General features: G+C 34.2%; 1 protein-coding gene across 3 annotated transcripts; it reads left to right on the top strand.

The window, feature by feature from the left end:
* Nucleotides 1-1,652: 1,652 nt before the first annotated feature.
* Nucleotides 1,653-18,814, top strand: LOC142335067 (uncharacterized). 3 transcript variants are annotated; one of them, XM_075383402.1, is made up of 8 exons: nt 1,653-1,712; nt 5,250-5,350; nt 5,872-5,886; nt 9,096-9,384; nt 12,651-12,745; nt 13,186-13,203; nt 16,646-16,765; nt 18,531-18,814. In XM_075383402.1, the coding sequence occupies exons 1-8, from the start codon at nt 1,656-1,658 to the stop codon at nt 18,619-18,621; spliced, it is 786 nt and encodes a 261-aa protein (XP_075239517.1). In that variant the 5' UTR covers nt 1,653-1,655; the 3' UTR covers nt 18,622-18,814. The 3 variants fall into 3 exon arrangements, with proteins under 3 accessions (XP_075239517.1, XP_075239518.1, XP_075239520.1); XM_075383403.1 differs by lacking the exon at nt 5,872-5,886; XM_075383405.1 differs by lacking the exon at nt 13,186-13,203 and having other exon boundaries at nt 18,531-18,808.
* The last annotated feature ends 2,551 nt before the right edge of the window (nt 18,815-21,365 follow it).

The following is a 21,365-nucleotide window of genomic DNA, read 5'->3' as shown; positions in this document are numbered from 1 at the left end:
GCTTGTTGTGAACTTAATCATCATGCCACAATTATTTCAGAGATTTCCCACTAAAAAGATCTAATAATCTTTCAATACCCAGGTAAAAAGAAACAATCGTTTTATTGACATCTGAGTTTATTTATTGAAGGCCATTATACCATGGTAGATAGCAAATTTATGTTATTGCTCTTGAAAAATGTCCTGCAAATATTTTACATGAAAATATACGGTTCATCATTTATTTTTCAATGATGAAGGCCTTAAGCCTTAATGGAGGAGTTTTTTGGTTTTATTTATGGAGCATGTTTTGAGGTGCAAATCTGAAGAGATTCAATTAATCCTACACCAATTTTTTTTGAATTAGTTGATTGTTCTAACCGGCATAGCATCTAAGTGCTATACTATTTGTGATTTATTTTTTTCCGTCAGAGGTGAGTCATTACATGTTTGAATGGAGCACATTGCATAGCTAGTTCAAAAATCTAATTTTTAGGTGCATTTTTTTGGTTTAATGATAAAACGAGCAGCTATTTTTGATGTCAATGCAGTTTGAACGTTTATGCTGCTTGAGCTGCCTTAATAATCAATTTTGTTGCTAAAAACAAAAGGCTGTTTGTACCTTATTTTTGAAGCCTTTGTTTCCTGAAAAATAGCAAAGCTTACACTATTCGACTCTTTGATTTGATATTTAAAATGTGTTTTTGCCTTTTTACTCTAGGGGACAGCTTTTTTGGCCCGGAGCATTTTTCTTTCGCAACATTTTCCAAATGCGAAGAATCGTAGATTTTCGATATGATGTACTGTTTGTTTCAGATTTTATATATTCGGTTGCTTACTCGTTTTGTTTCGTGTGGACAGTTTAGTAAACAAGCGCCAAATAATCGGTATTGAGAAAATCGTATTACGTTTTCTAATATGAATTGCTCTCAAACGAAGTTTGCAGCAATTGAATTGTCTTGTTTTCTTTTTGTATGCGATTTTTGCTTGTCCGATTTTTCTTCTGACCCATTTGACTTCTTGTTCTCGAAAACGGGATAAACAGGTAGCGCCCAGTGGGCACTAACTTCTCTTAGAGCCTTTCAGCTCACCAGTCTCCAAGTATGCGATTCACAGAAGCTGTTTTGGAGACTTGTACTTATGGTGTGAAGGTTGGTTCTTGGAGGTTGAACCCCCTCCAACCGTAAAGAATTAAATGGAAATTCAGAAACATGAGGGATAGTGCGTTTCCAATCTCTTTTCTGTTCTGCAAATTTGACCCCGTCGGCCCTTTTACTTTGTTCGGCCTTTTTACTTTTTTAGCTTGAATATTCTCGAACATTCTTTGCTCGTTTGAGCGATTTAAATTGAATTTCCCCTCTTCAAAAACCGGTACATCCCTATGGTCTAAAGGGTGATCATCCCTACTTTTATCGACCTCGACCTGAGGCTGGCCTCCCTGTGCTTGGTATCGAAAAATCAAAGCCTTTCCCTCATCTGTCGTTCGAACGCAATTCGTGCGAGGGTTGTCGGTTAATAGAAAAATGATTATTAATTTATAAATTGCCAATATCTATCAATAACCACGCGGTTTTTTAACTTAACATGTTCCAGATTTGAATGTATGTGATTTAATTAGATAGTTTTTTTTGTATTCTATTTACTTAGATAATGATAAGCATGGTTTCAGGTGTTGCATGATGACATCAAATGTAAAAGTCCATTTCAAAGGAGTGGATCCGAGTGCAACTGAGGTAAGTAGTACTAATCAGAAGTAATACTTCTGATATTATAATATATTAATATTTATAGAAATATATATACAAAATTTTATCTATTTTATATTATTGCTCTGTTAAACGTTTTAATCTGTCTTATAACTAGAGGAAAATTTGATTTAATTTCTCATTTTACATTAACTATCAAAACTGACTGACTGATATATATTATAAAATTTCTAATATAAATATCAGAAAATATATCAAAATGTAATTCTATAATTACAGAAGAATCAGAAAATATGGAATTTTCAAATATGTTATTGTGTTGTAACTAATCGTATCCAACAAATTGTTCATTTTCGGCCTCGAAATGTTTGAGGCCGACTGGAGTAATGCGCATATTGAATTTTTTGTAGTGTAAGACTAGAATTATTAACCAGGAATAATGCGCAGAATAGACGTGTTTTAGTTGCTCTAGTTCCGATTAATATCGTACTTAGCAGAAATAGTTTTTAATCAATGCCTGAAATATTGTTCATATTGACTTGATTGCGATGAATGGCTCTGAGTTGCGGTACGAAGTAGAAGCACCGAATGGGAAAAATGGAATTTAGGTCAAAAAATTTGGACAAAATGCTACTCGAAAAGTGATATATTTTGCTCTGTTAAACGTCTTAATCGGTCTTATAACTAGAGAAAAATTTGATTCAATTTCTCTTTTTACATTGAATTATTAAAACTGACTGAGCTATTTGATTGTCAGGTGATTTTTGATTTTACTTTTTTAGGCTGGTCTTATCCACCAGAAAATGTGCGTTAAGTTGCGATCGTCTTAATAATTAACAAACTTACTTAGAGTTTATTGTAGCTGAGCGTAGCTATATTCGGGGGTTCTTGGTTGTTTACGACTTGAAGACGAGAATTGGTTTTCTTGAGATACAAAAAGAGTTTAAATTGTATTGGGGGCTTTCATTATTTTTCTAAGAATCTGTTCATGATTTCTTGATTATTGAAGTCAAATTGGAGAGGCGATTTTGGTCATGCCGAAACGGGAAGTTAGCGAAAAAGCGAGTGGTTTTTTGGCGTCATTTTTTTAACTCTAATTTAAGAGTAGAATGAGAAAACAGTGTTCGAACGAAAATTCGCCTTCTCGCTAGTGTTTTTTTTGTTCTTATGCGGTTATTTTACTTAGATTCTTACTGTTTTATTGATAGTTTACCTTTTGATAGTCCATTCTAGGTCTCGTTTTTTTATTTAATAAAAATGCTTTACTTTTTACCGGATTTTTTTTTTACCGGAAGTACTTTTCCTCCAGACGGCGTTTCGAACTTAAAGTGAAAGTGAGTAAAATTGCCGTGTGACTTATTTTTTTCTGAGCAGGAGAAGTTTTTTTGATCATGCACTGCGTTCAGTGAATGACTTTTTGAATGTCGTCAAAATTTCATAATTTCAATTTTATAAATATTTTTGACATTTTCGAAATTTTCCAATGCTTCGAATCTTTGAACACTATTTTTATCTGTACAGGAAAATGGCTATGTTTTTTTTCTATGCATCGAATGCTTAAATAATGTATATTCAATAATAACACTGATTATTTGTTTTCTACTTTAATTTTTTAAATTTGATTTTAAACTTTCTAAAATCAAGTATTTTTAATTGCTTTTTATAATAGGTTGATGTTCTCAACATTCAGGCATGTATCAATATGGCATTATCGTAAGACCTATTATTTTATTCGCTCTGGTGTTATCAGTTGATTAACAATTTTATTAAATTTAACTTGTTCCATTTTTTTAGATTTCACTTGACATAAAACAGCACTGAGAATATACTGGATTTTCGTTTAAAAGTTTGTACTGGTTTTTGTGTTCTCCGATTGTTATGGGGGTATTAGTGGGTTTGGTATTAAACGGTTTTTGGACGTCTGAGTTTTATTCTGTTCCTTCAGTTTTAATTTAATTTTTGCAATAGTGTGAACTCTATTTGTTTATGATATCTCTATAACAAAGAGAAGTATAGCTTAATTTTGTCTTAACTGACGTGACTTTAACAATTAAAATTGTGTTTTTTAGTCCTGAATTTTAGTTTTCTTTTGAAGTATTCTGTTTAGTTTTCAAGAATTGTGTCCGCGTTATGTTTTCACAATGGGTCTCAGAATTGATTGTGGAATTCTAGTTTTTTAAAGATTATTACCATGAGATATTTTCAGACAATTTTGGACCTCTGTTTTTTGAGCCTGCTAACCTTTGATCTTCCTAAAAGTTTTGGCCGTTTTTAACGTTACCAATTGATCTGCGATATCAAGAATTCAGTGAGTTTTTTAGTCAAAAATATTTGTTTTAAGTCAGCGGTTTTTTATAGTGATACTGAATGTTGTCGTAATTGTTTAATTGCTCTTGAACGAAGTTCATAGCAATCATTGTAAACGTTTGTGTCTTTTTTATGCAAAATTTTTGCTTGACACATTTGACTTTACGCCCTTGACGTGATCTAAAATTCTCTCTATCACAATTTCAAGCAGCGGAATTCAATTGGCGGCAATTTAATGCTAAAAGTCAATATAGTTATTTGAAGTCCACTAAAAGTGAACTTCTTGGTCACATTCAGCTCCCCCCCCCCCCCCCCCGACTGAAGCAGGCTGCAATTGATTAGATTTTCCACTAATCGTTCGAGAGCAATTCTTCCGATGTTTAGTCGGTTATGTTTTTATTTTAATTTGTTCCAATGATGTATTTGTTTCCAATTTTCTTAAATCAAATCTTGTGAAGTAAAAAGTTACTGTTTTAAGACAAAAGGTGATGGTTCAGGCTGCACGTACGGTTTTTTGTCTCTGGGGCTTTGAGTTGCTTTCGGAATTCTTACGGCCATGTTTTTCTCGTTTCGTCGTCTGACGCTCTTTTCGTTTCACATTTCTTCACAGAGCAAAGTTGAAATAGTCAAATTTTCTGAATGGATTCTTCCTTACTTTCTCTAGTAAAAGTTTTAGGTCCTTTGTCTGGTTAGATTTTGGTCATACTTGAATTACCTCACTCAATAATATGACTCTTGCACTTATTATAAGGTAGATTTGAATTTTTTTAAGGTCAAAGAAACTTGTGTAATAAAGGTCCGTTATGAAAATAATTCTGCGGATTGACTTTTAACAGCCGTGATTTATGGCTGAATGTTTTAGACATGATTTTTTAAGCGGCATGGGTAATTTTTTCAACGTATATCTGTATCTGTATTTTAAGGCACGAAGGTCTTTTTTGCAGCTATTCGGGCAATATAGAAGTTTGATGCATCTTTTTTTTCTATTTTGACTACAGATTAATAAACGAACAAAATAGTATTTTCTGCTCGCAAGGAGCAGAAAATTTCTGGAGCTGAATGAAAAGTCCCAAAAAGTTAGCAGAATGTTAATTCAAAAAATGAATATGAAATTACCATAAGGATTTTGTTACCATTGAAATTCTCTCATTCTTATGTAACGAATAATATCTTATAAAATTTACTAGCAATAGATATACCATGCGCGTTTATTTCTCATTCTCTCACTCTTAAACAAATAACTGATGTGGTTTTCAGGTCGAGTTTATCGACTTTCTGTCTCGGAGTGCTGGAGGCATCAAACCCATCAATGTGAAATTCTTCAACCCCAAAGGGCAAATTGCAGTGTATAAGCACGGGTTAGTTATTTACAATAATGAACTACTTTGCCTGAAAAAAAGCTTCAGTTTCAGTGAAAATGTCTCTTCATTGGAGTACTTAAATGCATGCGATCAATTTGTTATCGTTGAAGTGTCCTAAAAAGTAAAAAGGATCTAATCTGTTTGACCCTCCAGCGGCATTTATGACCCACATTTGCATATAGTTTTAAGTTTTATAGCAGGTTATTATGGAAAAAAATGACCGTGCTCTGAGTGGCGTAGAAATGTTACTCCGAGGGTGGACAGAATAGATCCCTTAAAAGTTTTTAAACCTAAAAGTATTTAACCTTAAAAGTATTTAACCTTAAAAGTATTTAACTTAAAAGTTTTAAATGCATTACTACTATATAAGCAGATGAAGTATTAGAAATTTTGACATAATCATTTAAATAGTCAAGACTCGTCTGGATGATTGGCCATTTGAGAAACTTAATTTGTTGTTTTTCAAAATTTTCATATTTTTTGACGGAGGAGTTGAATGGGTTTCATGCTTTTTTCAGGGCCTTCAAGCACGGGTTGGTTGGCGAGAATGCTATATTGTGTCCTTTTGTTGTAATTGTTAATTGTCGACTTTGTATATTGCTTAATACACGATCACAAACATACCTGAAACCATTATCGTCATCAAAAAAGTACATGTTTTTACATTTGATTTGTCTCCACTGTAGAAGAGTAAATAATAAGGCAGCTCTACTCTATTCCACCTCCCACTAGTGCGTTGTCTGACCCCCAGTTGCAAATAATGCTTTGTGAAAGAGCAGGTTACTCCGAGCAAAACTATTTTGTGCACTTGTGTGTGTTTGTGTATGTAGGTGTTTTTTGCGTGTGCACATCGTAAAGAAGAACGAAAAATAAAAATAAAATAGCCCGATCAGGAAAAGGAATTTTTTTTTGGGGGGGGGGGGTGGTTGTTGGGGGATATTAATTAATGTTAGTATTTTGTGAATAAAATTGTTTTTATAGTATAAATTAAGTACTATATTAATCAACGTTAATATATTGGTAATCAAATTGTTATTAAAGATCGAAATAACAATTATATTGCACAAAGAAATGTGTTTTAAAACAAACTCAAAAGACAAAAAATGAAAAGAACATCTTTGTTATCCTTTTCGCGGGCTTTTTCTTTTCTTAGTACCCATTTTAGGATTTTGTTGTTTTTTAGTAATTCAAAAAAAAAATAAGAACATTTATTTTCTCCCTGGATACTTTCTTCATTTGAATTTGCCGGAAACCGTATCCAAAGTAACAACTGATACTCCTGATGTACAACAAAAATATAGAAAACAATTTTTCTGGAGGAAGAGAAGTCCAAGCAAATTGGAAATATTTTGTTGATTTGGATTTCTTTAGTCTCTTTAAACAAACTATCTTACGTGCCGAAAGGGCGTTTATCATAGACTATTTGTTTTATCGGAGAAGTGTTGGAACATTATTAAGTTTTTTGAATTAAGATAGAAATGTCAAAAGTTATTGAAAATCTTTAAAATTGTGTGGGCCCTAACAATAAACGTGGGCCCTAACAATAAACACAAACCCAACTATGAAAATATTTTGGAAAAGTAGGGAATCAATTTTGAAAATTTTTGCTTATAATTACGCTATACACAGGTACCCTTCCCCCATTGATTTTAAGGGTTTAATATGATAGTAATGAAATATCAGAGTTATTCTTCTTAGGGACATTTAAGAACACAGCAACAGAAAAGGCTACCACTTGACGAAAGAACGAAGAATTTTTTCAACCTCCTTGAATTTACTCAAATTGAATTTGATACTTGCGCTGGCTTATTGGTATCTGTTCATTACCAGTCGACTGAATGAAATTTAATGAAATATTAAAAACAATTAAAATTTTTTTGCGTTGCTGAAAGCTTGCAATCTCTAAATTGATGCAAAATACTAACCAAACCCAAGTCCTCTGGTTAATTAAGGGTTCTGTTTGACTATATTTAGCAGAATTGAACAGATACGGGGAATTTTCAGCAAGAACACTGCAGCGTTCTAAAAAATTTACCCTATGGTTGGCTTGAAAACACTTTGTCAAGTTGACGAAAAATGACTGAATCAAATAATAGTACCTCAGTGTGAGTTAATTAGTATTCAAGAAAACTTCAGAATTTCAGAAAGTTTTAGTTAATCTGATTCTTTTTCTTTGATGTGTCACGTAAACACTGAATTTTTTATTTTTGCAATTAAATTTACAAAATTAGAAACGGTCCAAATTTAGGACACCTGATTGATTTATAATAAACAAACAAAGTCCCTGCCAAATAAAACAAAACTTGAAAGGTCAAACTGTTGATGATTTCGTGTTCTTTGGGAACATTTTTGAGAAAAATTATTTTCAACTGGATCTTGAGGAAAACTGATCGGTACAAATTTAATCGATCGGACACATTTTAAATGAAAAAAAAATACAACAGTCTCATTTGTTTGCTGTTTAAAGTTTGTTAACTGAGCTCTGCAATTTGTTTATGCTATTTAATGCCTGCGTGTTTAAGACAAATGTTGTCTTCTACTGATTGCTCTTTTTAACTTCATGACGAGCTGTTTCGTATTGAAAAATAGTTGAAATAAAGTTGTAATCAAGGTCGATCAAGAAATATTTCATCAGTTTGAGCTCTGCAAAGTCCAAGTAAACTGATAATAAGAAAACCGATAGTCAAAAAGACTGATAGCCAAAAAGCGAGACTGGGCTGCGCACAGACTCGCACGAGCTGTTATTTATTTTAATGGCCCAAATTGACTTGCAGTCTTGAAAAACTTTTCTCGCACAGATTTTGATCTTTTAGCTTGAAGTCATTTTAATATAACTTTAGCTGTAGATGGCCATGCTTATCTTAAAAAGCAACTCAAGAATATCGCCAGACCAAGTGATTTCAATAATTTTCACCCCAAGGAACAGATGTACATATCAAGAAAACCACTTTAAAGTTGAATAATTTGGAGCAAGATAAAGGGGACCATTCAATATTTTTGCACCTGTCTATTGTCTTTTAAATATTCAAATTAATCGTTTAAACATGGTTTTCAATCTCTTTTTCAAAAGGGATTGGTATAAGAGAAGTGTCAATTGCTCTCCAACGAAGTTTTGATGGACTATTGTCATATGTTGCGTTTGATGCTTATCACGCTTGATTTCTTTAGTTTTATCGGATCCAAATTGCTCTCCTATTCACAATTTTAAGCTGCTGAATTCAATCGGCGAGACTTTACTGATGAAAATCAAATGTCACTGCACCGAAATTGAGTTCATTTTTCAGTTCATCCTAATGCTCTCTAATTAGCTTTAATAAGGTCATTTGAAAACCCTTTCTTTAGGAACACACCCCCAACCCCGCAAAAAAGCGACCCCGTTCCTCTGGACATGCAATCATCAAGCAGGCTCTCTACGAGTCTGCGCTCCTTCCTTTAAATAATATTGCGCTAATTTGGGAATTTGGCGGCAAAGGATGAATATATTGCATAATTACCAAGTAGAGTGTCAGGACAAAATACCCAATGCCAATATACCCAAATTTTACTATTTACTCTTTTTTTTAGGTTCTTTTTTCTTCATGCTCCTGAGTGTAAGGTCATTTTACATTAATGGTTAATTTAAAATGGTAGGGGCGCTGACTCTAATGTTATAGTAGAATCAACCCCCCTCTAAGTGCCTCGAGAGCAATGCGTTCTACGTTAGTTGGTTATGTTTAAAACTCTAAAAGATTTTGTGTTTCAGCGTTGCCGAGTACGCCAAACCCGAGCAAGCCTCGGCAGTCGTGGCTCTATTCGGAGTGCTGATCGAAACTTGCGAGTTCAAAGGTCGAAAGCTGACATCAGTCGCCTTCTTCACAGACAACAGTAATGCTAATAACAGTAATACCGAGTCGGGAACGAATGGCAGAGCGGGATCACACAGTCCGAGGTATTCAAACAGCCAAGGTGGTGCAGGGCCAGAACCAGAGCTCGGCCCAAGTGTACAGAAGTTCAAGTTGTGTGTGTATAATATACCCGTTAATGCCGATAAGGTAATGTTTTTTTCTCATATGTCAGATGGGGGGGGGGGGGGGGGGGACGGGCACAAACGGAAAAGATCCGTCAGATGTAATAATCATGCGTTTTTGTCGCCATTATTGATTAACCACGAACAAAGTTTGAAGCAATTATTGTAAACATGTGTTTCTAGCACAAATTTTGTATAAAATTTTTGCTCGCCTTTTCTACTTTTCTAGTGACCATTACGCCCTTGATTTCTTTTGCTTTGCGTGATTTAAATTTCTCTCTCATTCACGATTTTAAGCAGCTGAAATCTATTGGCGGCATCAGTTCACTACTAAAATTTGATTGAAAATTGACCAAAATTGGTATCATTTTTTCGCTTTGAATCTTAGTGGTGGTATAAAATAAACTCTAATCGCATCATGTGAAGCACCTTAGTAAACTTCTCAGCCCCCCTCCCCTCCTTCAGACTACCTCCAATGCCCCCCTCCCCATCACCACCACCACCCAAGTCTGCAATACATTAGAGCTCTCACTAGTCGTTCGAGGGCAATTCTTCCGGCGTTAGTGGGTTATGTTTTTTAAATACGTTGTGTTGGCTGTTTTGGGGTTTTTGATGGGGTGTTTAAGAACTTAGGCTTTCTTTGTCATTCCAAGAGGGCTGAAAAATTTTCCTGTCACTTGATGGTAATGTTTTAGAGCGTCTTCTATCGATCAATTTTATTTTTAAAAATGTATATTTTTATAGCGTAAACTTTAAGTTGCGAATGACGTGTTATATATAATTGATAATCAAATAACAGCTTGTAATGTCCCCATTTATGTTGGGGTTAAAACAATACAGAACAATTTACTGCCTACAACTACAAAATTCAGTTAAAAGTACTACTGAAGTCAAAATTACGACAAACAAAAATCAATATTTTTATCACGATAAATTATCCTCTGTCGGACTCTTTTCTTCTCTGTTTTTGATGTAGCCAGACATAATGTCAAAATACGGTTTCGGAAAAAACCCCACCCAAAATTAGGTAGGAAAAAAACCCCACGGAAAGAAACCCTCAATGAAAGAAACCCCCACGGAAGGAAACCCCCTATGAAAAAAACCCACGGAAACCCCCAATGAAAAAAATGTTGGGGGGGGGGGGTTACGTCCACGGAGAGGCCGAGTGAAGCACAACCCCGGCCGCACATTATATACATAACGAAGGGACAGCAACTGATTATTTCGCCATTTCTTACATTTGTTGTACTTGAATGTGATCCAATCATATTATTCGGCCTATCAAAATGAAACAATCGGCTGTCTCTCGTTTTTTTTTCTGCCTCGGCTATGCGCACCTTTGGCTCTTTTCCTTGCGCCTTTATACTCAATTCACTAGAATGTTGCTATAAACTAAAACACCTTTCTGATTCGGAATATGGAATAACAGTGGTTTGTGTGTGTCCTTGTTCAAACATCAATGATTGTGTGTTTTGGTGACGCTTAATTAGGTCGATTGCTTATCATTTTCATTTACATCGGAACATGATGGCTGTAATTCGTGTTTTTCTTACCTCATTCTCCGTAGATGTTCTAAGTTCTTAGCGGAAAATCTAGTGCTGAATATGAGCCGTATAATTCTAAACAGACGCTAATTCGATCATTTTATAGCGAGCAACTCGATAGAAGTAGTTTTCTGATCTTTTTGATAGGTTTTTGCTATTAGCAAGCTCTGACATGTTTTGTGCACGTAGTGTAGAAAAACAGTAGCTTGAAAGCGTGGTATCCTGCGAAGTCTAGAAATACGTACCATAAGTCAGTGTCACTCTTGCTACACGTATACTTGTATAGCTCACCCTTAAGAGAGCTGGAGGTAATAGTTTGGCTGCATCTGGAGCTTATCTAAGGATGTTTCTATAATTGTAAATAAATTGAACTCATCTTTTGCAACTTAAATACAAATAGTATTGTCGCTAAATGCGAATTTCAGTGCTCTCCCAGTGTCATATTTTACTCAGCTGATTGAAAAATTTAAGTGCAAATATGTGATAACTTGAAACAGTCTGTTTCATTGTGTAACCTTGAATGAAATCCCTTTCACTTTAAAGATAAAATTTATTTTTTCTTTATCTTGGATCATTTTCGTTGCAAATATCTAACAATTTTCCCGTTAATAGCCGCAAAGTTATAGCTGGGGCTGTTATTGGCCTTCTTTTGGTGTCTCAACTGTTCAAAAAGTTTTAATTGTTTTGTGGCGCTGTCTTTTCTAAGATCTGTTCACATACATTCTTAATTTTTGAAGTCAAATTGAAGGGATTACTTCTGTCAAATTGAAGCAGAGAGTGTTTTGTGGCGGAATTTTTTATTCACCCTAATTTATGTAGAGTGAGATAACGGCGTTTGAACCTCTTTCTCGCTTTTGTTCTGTGTTCACATGCGGCATTTTTACTTTGATTTTTGTTATTTTTTTCGATTTTGATTTTTTGTTAGTGGTTATCCAATCCATTCATATTCCTTTCTAGGTCTACTTTTAAGTGAATGAAAATTCTCTGAACTCTAGGTCAGGACTTGTCCTGTTTTTATTTTTAAATTCGTCAAGATTTTTGTTACGAACATATGACGCTACCATCTCTTCAAATCTGCTTTTTTCACTCATGCAATTTTGACTGAATTGCGTGGATTACGTCATCCTACTCTTGGTGGTGCGAATATTCCATTTGCGAAATTAAGTTTTTGGTCACACGTGACTACCTCTTTCTCAAAAATGACTCTCCTCTCTTTCAAAATAACTTTACTTTATTTCAAGGAGATAACGTTAACTGAGTGAGTCACTCGAAATGAAGGTTATTTGAGAGTGGCTAATAGAAGCGGGAATGAGTTTTACAGATAGTTAATCACAAAGTAACATTTCGGCATTTAATGAAAAGAAGACAATTTTTTCTTTTTTGGTCTGTTTTTTATTGAGACTAGATCTACAAAGCTATCGCTTATCTTTTCTAGCAATCTGCCACCTATTTTTTAATTTTACTTACTGATTGTTTTTCCCTGGTTTTTTTGAGTTAGTGCTCTCATGAGTTTTAAGTAGCTGATCTCAATTGGTGACCATTAAGATCTAAAGTTAAATCAATGTACACCGAAATTATTTTGTTTTCCCAACTGAAATTCTCGAAGTCAGCTACATTAAATTTAACATCTATCAATAAGCTCAGCATGCAATGATCTAATGAAAGTTGAATTCGGTTAGTAAAATTAGAGCCAATTAACTCGCACAATCTGTTTTTATCACTTTGATGACTTGATGGATTTGTTTAGGGGCAACTGAAGTCACACCTGGAGCAGATGTCTGGAGTGGAAATTGTTGATTTGTTCTTCGTTCCAAGAACGGGAAAGACTCAGGTCAAAAACGGGTGAGCTTTACCAAAATACTGTCTGAAACGATATGAAAGTTATCAATTATTACCAAGTGACTGCAAACGGAAAACTAGTCGGTCACTGAGATTTCAAGCATAAATTACAGAGAATTATGAACTTGTAGCCGGTTGCTTAACAGTTTTTTTGCGAAAAACCATCAACTTTGTTAGTCAGGTTTTTTACAACCCCCTCCCCTCCCTCCAGCTTAGTGGTCATACAATTTATAGCCCCCTCATTGTAAACTTTTGTGGGGATAATTTAGATTTCGTGAGGAGTATAATGAGAAAGAACCGGTTGTTAAATTGAACAGGTGACATATTTTGGGTAGCGAAAATTGATATTGAGAATAAATATTTGATGGTCAAATAGATATTTCTTTGATAAACGTAACGTCTCTTTGAAGTGTTAATTAATCTTGTGTGCCATTTTTATGCAGCGTTGCAACGACATTCAGGTATTGTAACTCTCCACAGAAAACCTCCACCATAATTTATAGACTGTAGTAGGCACATAACAATTCGTATTGCGGGTAAAACAGAAGTAGTGTCGGTAGCAGAAAAAGTGACTAAGCTTTCGGAAAAACTTTTCTCTGAAAAAAATTGTGTAGATAGAGAAATGTGCCTAAGCAATTTACTCGTTTCAGCTATTAACAATGATGTACTGATAAACTATCTCTCAAATTGTCTTAGACTCTATTAAGTATCAATTTTAGGAAACGAGTAGTCAAATAAAATTTGTTGAACAACTGTCAATACTAGATTTGTTCTTTTCTTAATTTGTCTTCTCATCTTATGAAACAAGTTCAACGGTCTATTTTAGTCTCTTCACTTACTCTCAAATTAGTATTGTAGCGATTATACTAGTGCTTTGCTCTTTTCTGCAATTTTTCTCTTGATCGATTTTGGTCTGATGCTTTTCGCATGAAATTTTCATCCTCAAAAATGGGATAAACAGGTAAAGCTGGAGGGAGCAGCCTTCTCTGGGCTTTACTGGTCCCAACGTTTCCATTCAATATTTGATCGCTATCTTTTAATTTGTTTTCAGCTGGAAAAATTTTTTCGCGTTTAATTGCTTTGAGAACTATTCAATAAGTGCTGTTAATAGCCGCCGTCATCATCTCAAACGGCTATTATTTAGGCTCTCTCCTTTTAATTCGCTTTACCTTTTGATCATGTTTTTCGGTTTACATAAGTCACGATTTTCACATTTGACTCTCGACTTACTTCACTCACTGTTTCAACTGAGTGGATTTTAAATTCTTTCAAGCATTGAATTACGTAATTTAGTGAATACGGTCAATGTCAAAAGGTCATTAAGTCTTTTTGAATTAGGTTATCAAAGTTCATTTGAGCGATTGCTAGCTGATATTAGTATTAAGCTTAATACTCCTCAGTTTAGAAGCTGAAGTAAGTATAGGTTCAGAATCTAACTGAAACTGCAGACTAAATTACAAAATTTTTTCGTAAACTTCAGGAAAAAGTTTTGAATTTCTGTCTCTTATGTCTTTTTCTGATTCAATCCCGATGTGCGTCTAGCGTGTCAGCGGCGGCTATTTTCCGGCAATCTGCCGGCTATAATTAAGAGTAGAAGTTAGAATTTTTGATACTCCTTTATATTAGTGTAATTATTGAATCAATTTTGTCCTTTTTTATAGATTTAAATGCTCCTTAAAAATTGCCATAAAAATTTGGAACAACCCTCCAACCCACATGAACAATTATTCCTGTTTTTAAGCTTTCAAAAGCTTTTAGAAGAGAACAAAATATTGCATTAGTTTTTATCGGTGCAGCCCTATAATAGGTTGGTCTAGCCATTACAATTCGTGCATTTATATAATGGTATGCAATTATCGAGTATATTTTTTCGTAGGAACCGGAAATGTTGCACAAGTCTAAGTCATTTGAGTTTTTGCAAAGATTCAGTTGATTGAAGGCTGTCAACAAGAGTTATTAACCTAAAATATGATCACGTATTCATATGACCACTTTTTCCGAGTCTTCAACCCCGAAACACAACTTAATTCGATTAATTCTACTCCTCTCTTCTTCAACGAAATGTCCGAACTTTTTCTGTGGCCAGAAGTATGAGCATGTTTTTTGATTCCATATTGCAAGTATAAGCTCAGTTTAATCTTTTTTGCCTAAAATGTATGCATCCTTAATTTTATGAACAATTTCGGAAAAAAATTGTTGTTATTTCGGTGGGCGTATCAATAATAATGTATGCATCAATAATTTGGTCAATTTAACCCGCTCCCATAAATTTCAAATCTGCTTGCTTGACTCTAATGGCTGTTTAGAAAATTTTTCCAGCTCTACGTCTTAAACGAGAGTTATCTTTAGCTTTTTGGAGGTCAGTCATATATCGCTCAGAATGCAAGTGTCTGATTCCAGTAGAAGAAAAACACCTATTAGTGATATATGTATACAGTTAGTACGACCTTAACATAGATTTTTTCCGAAAAAAATGTGACTATTATGGTTATCATGTTTCATGAAGTAGTTGGTTAGCAAAATGTTTGTGTTGAGAGAAGTAGAATGGATTTCAATACTTAAGATACAACAATGAAATCTTAAACCGTACTGAGCTATGTCAAAAATGTAACCAAACAGATGAGCAAGCTGCGTAGTTTTGTACAAAGCAAGATACTACTTTACAAAAAACCAATACTTTTTTTTCCAAAAAACCATTATTTTTTTGTGAAAGTTCTGTCAATTCTGTGATACTACGCTTATCGTCTTTTTGATTACGGTTTTACAACTAAAACAATCTTGATCGTTAATTGATCAATATTGATCGTTATTAATTCGCAAAAAAAAGGATATTTCGAGCAATTTTTTTGAAACGGAAATTTGATTCGGTTCAGTCAATGACCAAATTTAAATTACTCGAGAACTTTTTTTGCAACTTGCAGACAAACCTGTTCATAGCTTGCTTAATAAAGAAGAACTTTTTGCCAGATGGAAAACTGGGAATACCACAAAGGGAATTTTAGCAAGCAAACGATTTCATAAAGAAACAGGAAAAAATCTCAACTACCAACGCTCATTTTGGCTCACAATTATGCAGCTGAAAACAACCTAATACCTGTTAATATAGTTAAAATGAACCGCCATCAGTTAAATATTTTCATTAAAAATTTTTTCCGTTACATTGAAAATCAAAACGTAGATATTTTTGCACATGCTTTAGGTCCCATCCCCTCCAATATACGTCGGGGCTACCCACTTGACGAGACATAAGTCTCTTTGGGATGCCCTTCAGGCAGTAATATATAATATTTTCCATATTTTGTGCTGTTCTGGTGAACTTTAATTTCAAATTCATATTTGAATCATAATCTTAGCAACAAATTCCTAGGAATTAAGTGCCGTACTCGTCAGAAAATTCTCCATACTAATAGCGAGAGTTAATCTCGTTTTGGTTTTTTTCTGAGAAGTAAAAATAGTAAATGGAGGTCTTCGTGGAGAGATGTGCGTCTTATACTTGTTTCAAATTTTTGTGCTTTCTTACTTGTCTGAAAATCGTTATAGTTCAGGTTTGTAAGGCGGTTTCAGTAGTCAATCGTGTTAAGTGTTGGTGCTGGTGATTGAAAGTGTTTTGAAAGTCATTAAAGAAGTTCCTCCGAAGAGGTTAAGTGAACCTCCAATTATTTGGCAGTTATCAAGCGACCTAAATATGCCAGTTATAATATGGGTTGATCTGACTGAGAAGTTTTTCTTTGAAATTGCTTAGCTTTCAATATGGGTATCATTGTGGACGAACTTATAACGACTCAGCTGAAATTCTGCTTACGACTTAAACACTGAAGTTTTTGGAAGCAAAATTGAGTATCACTACCTACCAGCTACTAGTACGGTTGAAAACTGACGGAGTTTGAAAATGTTGCATTTTAGTTTTGTGACGTATGCAAATAACGAGCATGCTGAAAAAGTGAAGGCACTGATTAATAATGGAGGCACCTGTCAGTTCATGGGGTTCACACTTGCGGCAAACTACGCGTTTGAGAAGAATCCGTGAGTATGCAGTTACATAATGTTCGAAAGGTCAAGCTATAGTAAGTCCGTAAAATTGCAACGCAGGAGAACGTTCGAAAAGCTCGGGGCATGCAAATGGGCAGTGTTTTGCTACAGCGTGTCCCATAAAGTTGTAATAAGCGAACGTTTCAAAAGCCACAAATTAGATTTCCAAGGTCAAACTTCAAATTTAAAACATGTAGAAAAAATTGATGAATGAAAATTTTGAGAAAACGTTGACATTCAAATAAGCACTCGAAGCTCAATTGCACGTTTTTGGCGTTTTTCGAACGTTCGCTTATTTTAACTTTATGGGACAGACTATACATATCTGCATGTTTTATATTTGAACTTCGACCTTTGAAACGTTCGATAGCGTTGTAACTTTATGGGACTGACTATGTAAAATTTTAATTGTGCATTAGACAGTGAAGTGTAAAACAATTTGAGTAAACTTAGCTTGTTCAACGTCAACTTGACTGGCAAGATGAAGCCTTGAGGAATAAAAACAGAAAAAAAGGGGCATAAATGATGACTAAACCCGAGAGCTATATCTGATAGTGTATTGGTATAGTTCCTTAGGCTTGTAAGTTGAGATGAAGCTCGAACACAGAACTAGTCTTTGTGAATAGTCGAAATCGTTTCATTCAAAAACGGTGAAAAAATACGATGATGTCTGCGAATTATCTTCAAGCTGTGCAATACAAGTTAATACAATATTTATATGGCCATCAAAGGAAGTTTGTAAACAGCAGTTAATTGAAGCTGTCGAGATTTTGAATGCCTGGTTTAATTATAGATATAAAAAGAACTGAAGCAGGCATTATTTACAATCAGTTAGCAAAACCCGTTGTTTTGAATCTGATAAAAAAAATTGGATGATTAACGTCATCATAATTACCAGTTCAACAGCAATGCTCATAAATTCTACAGACGCTCATTAAAGATAATGGTGAGATTTAAAATTAAGGGTAAAATCAGTAGTTATGATTTGAAGTCATCAAAAATTACAGTGACTTGAATTGCATTTCAGATCAAAATTTCAATTAAATGTGTCTCCTATTATATTTTCCCGATCAATTAAAAGGTTTAGCCACTAAAAAAATAAAATTTTCCAAAATATTTCTTGTCTTCAACGACGAATGAGTCTTTATAGCTGTTAAGAGCAGATAAGAGAAACTTTTCTTAAATACTTAAAAAAGCAAAAAGCAGTTGAAACATTGAAGACAAAGAAAGCAAAAGTATGTAAGCTGTTATTTTAAAATTGGCTGGAAGAGATGAAATGGTTTTCGAGGAAGATAATCAGATCAGGATTTTCAGAAAACCGGATTTCAGGACACAGTTGATAGGTTTGGTAAGAGAACAATTGTACTAAAGGTTATTGCTTCAAAGCTGACAACAACTTCAAAACTGTTCACTTTGGTTATTGCCAAGATTTTTTAGTGTCAAGAAGCAGAATTTGTTTCAAAAGCGTTTTAAAGGAACAGAAATAAAACGGGGTCAAAAATGCCATCAAAATGCTTGGTTTTGAATTTGAAAATTAGATAGAATTTTATAACTGACCCATGGGTTTCAATGCTTTAGATCCTCTTTTACCCTGGAATTCCATTAATGAGTATTTTTGGCTTGAAGTGGCAGAATGTTCTTGGCTTAAATTTATCTCGAGAATTTATTGGCATAAAAGTGAAATTTCACGAAAAGATTGGTGGTCTGGTGCGTCAAATTTTATCGGTTTTGCTCTACGGGTCAAATGTGTGATTTACAGGAAAAATGTGTTGGAGGAAAATGACAGCGCGCTTGCCGTAAATGGATATGTTTTATTGATCAGGAGTACACTGATTGTTTATGGACTTTGAATATGCTGATACTAGAACCAGATTATCTGATCAAGTCCTTCTCGAGAGGCATGTCATTGAAACGATTTTTCAAAACATTTTATTCCGTCGTGTTGTAAAGTATAATAATTCACTCTCGAAGAGGCAATTCTTCTGCAATTCTAACCCCCTCTCTAACTCGGCAAAATTTAAAAGTGAGTTGCAAAGAAGAATCACAAGTAAACTTCAGATAAAAGTTTTACCACTCTGGGTGGATTTTGTTTGAGAACTTAAAAAACCTAATGCTAATACACCGCATATCAGGGTATACCAAGTTGGGAAAACCAAGCTTGTTGTTCCGACCCCTCTTGAGGGGGGAGGAACTATATACTCAAATGGGTTTTTTTTTGTTCAGTCAATTTTCGCCGATCAATATATTCATCGTAGAGAGTTGAGACTGGTATCATTAGAAAGCTAGTCCAGCGTAGAATATGGAATTAAAAAGATTTTTTAAATTTTCGTTTTCCACAGGGAGTTATCGAGGTTTAAACTTCTGAGAAAAGTAGTGAATTCACGTTGTTTTTATTCACATTTTCCGAAATTTTTGCCTAAAGTTTCGTCAATTTTGCTGAAATTTGTTAAAATTTTTATGAACAGTGTCGTTGATTTTATTTTTAAAGACAAACAAGCATTGTTGATTAATTTGATTTAATTTTTTTGGTCAAAAATTCTGGCTAAATATTTCAAAGTTCAGCCTTTTTCATCAAAAACAGCACGAAATAAGCTACTTTGGTCCCCTTTGATTAAATTTGCCGGCAGTACACCTCCAAGCAACAATAGACAATCCTTGTAGACTCAGAACGGGGCTATTCCTACTTCAACTTCCGCTGAGAGTGCTCTGTTATTAAAACTTTTCTTTTTTTTGCTAACGTTACTCGTTCATTATCAAAAATGCAGAATTTATTTTTGAGTTTTTAACTAACAAATTATCTATATCTACAACATTCGAAAAATCAATTGATTCTAACGGACAATAAGCATTAGCAGGGCTAGTTTTGTGCCAATCTTGAAGTAGTTATGCCAATCAGTTTTGTGCCAATCAGTAGTTATGATTTGAAGTCATCAAAAATTACAGTGACTTGAATTGCATTTCAGATCAAAATTTCAATTAAATGTGTCTCCTATTTTATTTTACCGATCAATTAAAAGGTTTAGCCACTAAAAAAATAAAATTTTCCAAAATATTTCTTGTCTTCAACGACGAATGAGTCTTTATAGCTGTTAAGAGCAGATAAGAGAAACTTTTCTTAAATACTTAAAAAAGCAAAAAGCAGTTGAAACATTGAAGACAAAGAAAGCAAAAGTATGTAAGCTGTTATTTTAAAATTGGCTGGAAGAGATGAAATGGTTTTCGAGGAAGATAATCAGATCAGGATTTTCAGAAAACCGGATTTCAGGACACAGTTGATAGGTTTGGTAAGAGAACAATTGTACTAAAGGTTATTGCTTCAAAGCTGACAACAACTTCAAAACTGTTCACTTTGGTTATTGCCAAGATTTTTTAGTGTCAAGAAGCAGAATTTGTTTCAAAAGCGTTTTAAAGGAACAGAAATAAAACGGGGTCAAAAATGCCATCAAAATGCTTGGTTTTGAATTTGAAAATTAGATAGAATTTTATAACTGACCCATGGGTTTCAATGCTTTAGATCCTCTTTTACCCTGGAATTCCATTAATGAGTATTTTTGGCTTGAAGTGGCAGAATGTTCTTGGCTTAAATTTATCTCGAGAATTTATTGGCATAAAAGTGAAATTTCACGAAAAGATTGGTGGTCTGGTGCGTCAAATTTTATCGGTTTTGCTCTACGGGTCAAATGTGTGATTTACAGGAAAAATGTGTTGGAGGAAAATGACAGCGCGCTTGCCGTAAATGGATATGTTTTATTGATCAGGAGTACACTGATTGTTTATGGACTTTGAATATGCTGATACTAGAACCAGATTATCTGATCAAGTCCTTCTCGAGAGGCATGTCATTGAAACGATTTTTCAAAACATTTTATTCCGTCGTGTTGTAAAGTATAATAATTCACTCTCGAAGAGGCACTTCTTCTGCAATTCTAACCCCCTCTCTAACACGGCAAAATTTAAAAGTGAGTTGCAAAGAAGAATCACAAGTAAACTTTAGATAAAAGTTTTACCCCTCTGGGTGGATTTTGTTTGAGAACTTAAAAAACCTAATGCTAATCCACCGCATATCAGGGTATACCAAGTTGGGAAAACCAAGCTTGTTGTTCCGACCCCTCTTGAGGGACGGAGGAACTATATACTCAAATGGGTTTTTTTTTGTTCAGTCAATTTTCGCCGATCAATATATTCATCGTAGAGAGTTGAGACTGGTATCATTAGAAAGCTCGTCCAGCGTAGAATATGGAATTAAAAAGATTTTTTAAATTTTCGTTTTGCACAGGGAGTTATCGAGGTTTAAACTTCTGAGAAAAGTAGTGAATTCACGTTGTTTTTATTCACATTTTCCGAAATTTTTGCCTAAAGTTTCGTCAATTTTGCTGAAATTTGTTAAAATTTTTATGAACAGTGTCGTTGATTTTATTTTTAAAGACAAACAAGCATTGTTGATTAATTTGATTTAATTTTTTTGGTCAAAAATTCTGGCTAAATATTTCAAAGTTCAGCCTTTTTCATCAAAAACAGCACGAAAATAAGCTACTTTGGTCCCCTTTGATTAAATTTGCCGGCAGTACACCTCCAAGCAACAATAGACAATCCT

Source organism: Convolutriloba macropyga, chromosome 2, assembly GCF_964194025.1.
Source record: "Convolutriloba macropyga chromosome 2, txConMacr16.3, whole genome shotgun sequence".
Lineage (NCBI taxonomy): Eukaryota > Metazoa > Xenacoelomorpha > Acoela > Convolutidae > Convolutriloba > Convolutriloba macropyga.
This window is presented reverse-complemented; position numbering and strand designations above follow the sequence as displayed.

Excerpts from the sequence above, each read along its gene's own strand:
- LOC142335067 (XM_075383402.1), top strand. The coding sequence starts at position 1,656 with ATGATGACATCAAATGTAAAAGTCCATTTCAAAGGAGTGGATCCGAGT. Across the intron at positions 1,713-5,249 it reads TGGATCCGAGTGCAACTGAG|GTCGAGTTTATCGACTTTCT; the intron begins GTAAGTAGTACT and ends TGTGGTTTTCAG. Across the intron at positions 16,766-18,530 it reads TACGCGTTTGAGAAGAATCC|GAAAAATGTGTTGGAGGAAA; the intron begins GTGAGTATGCAG and ends TGTGATTTACAG.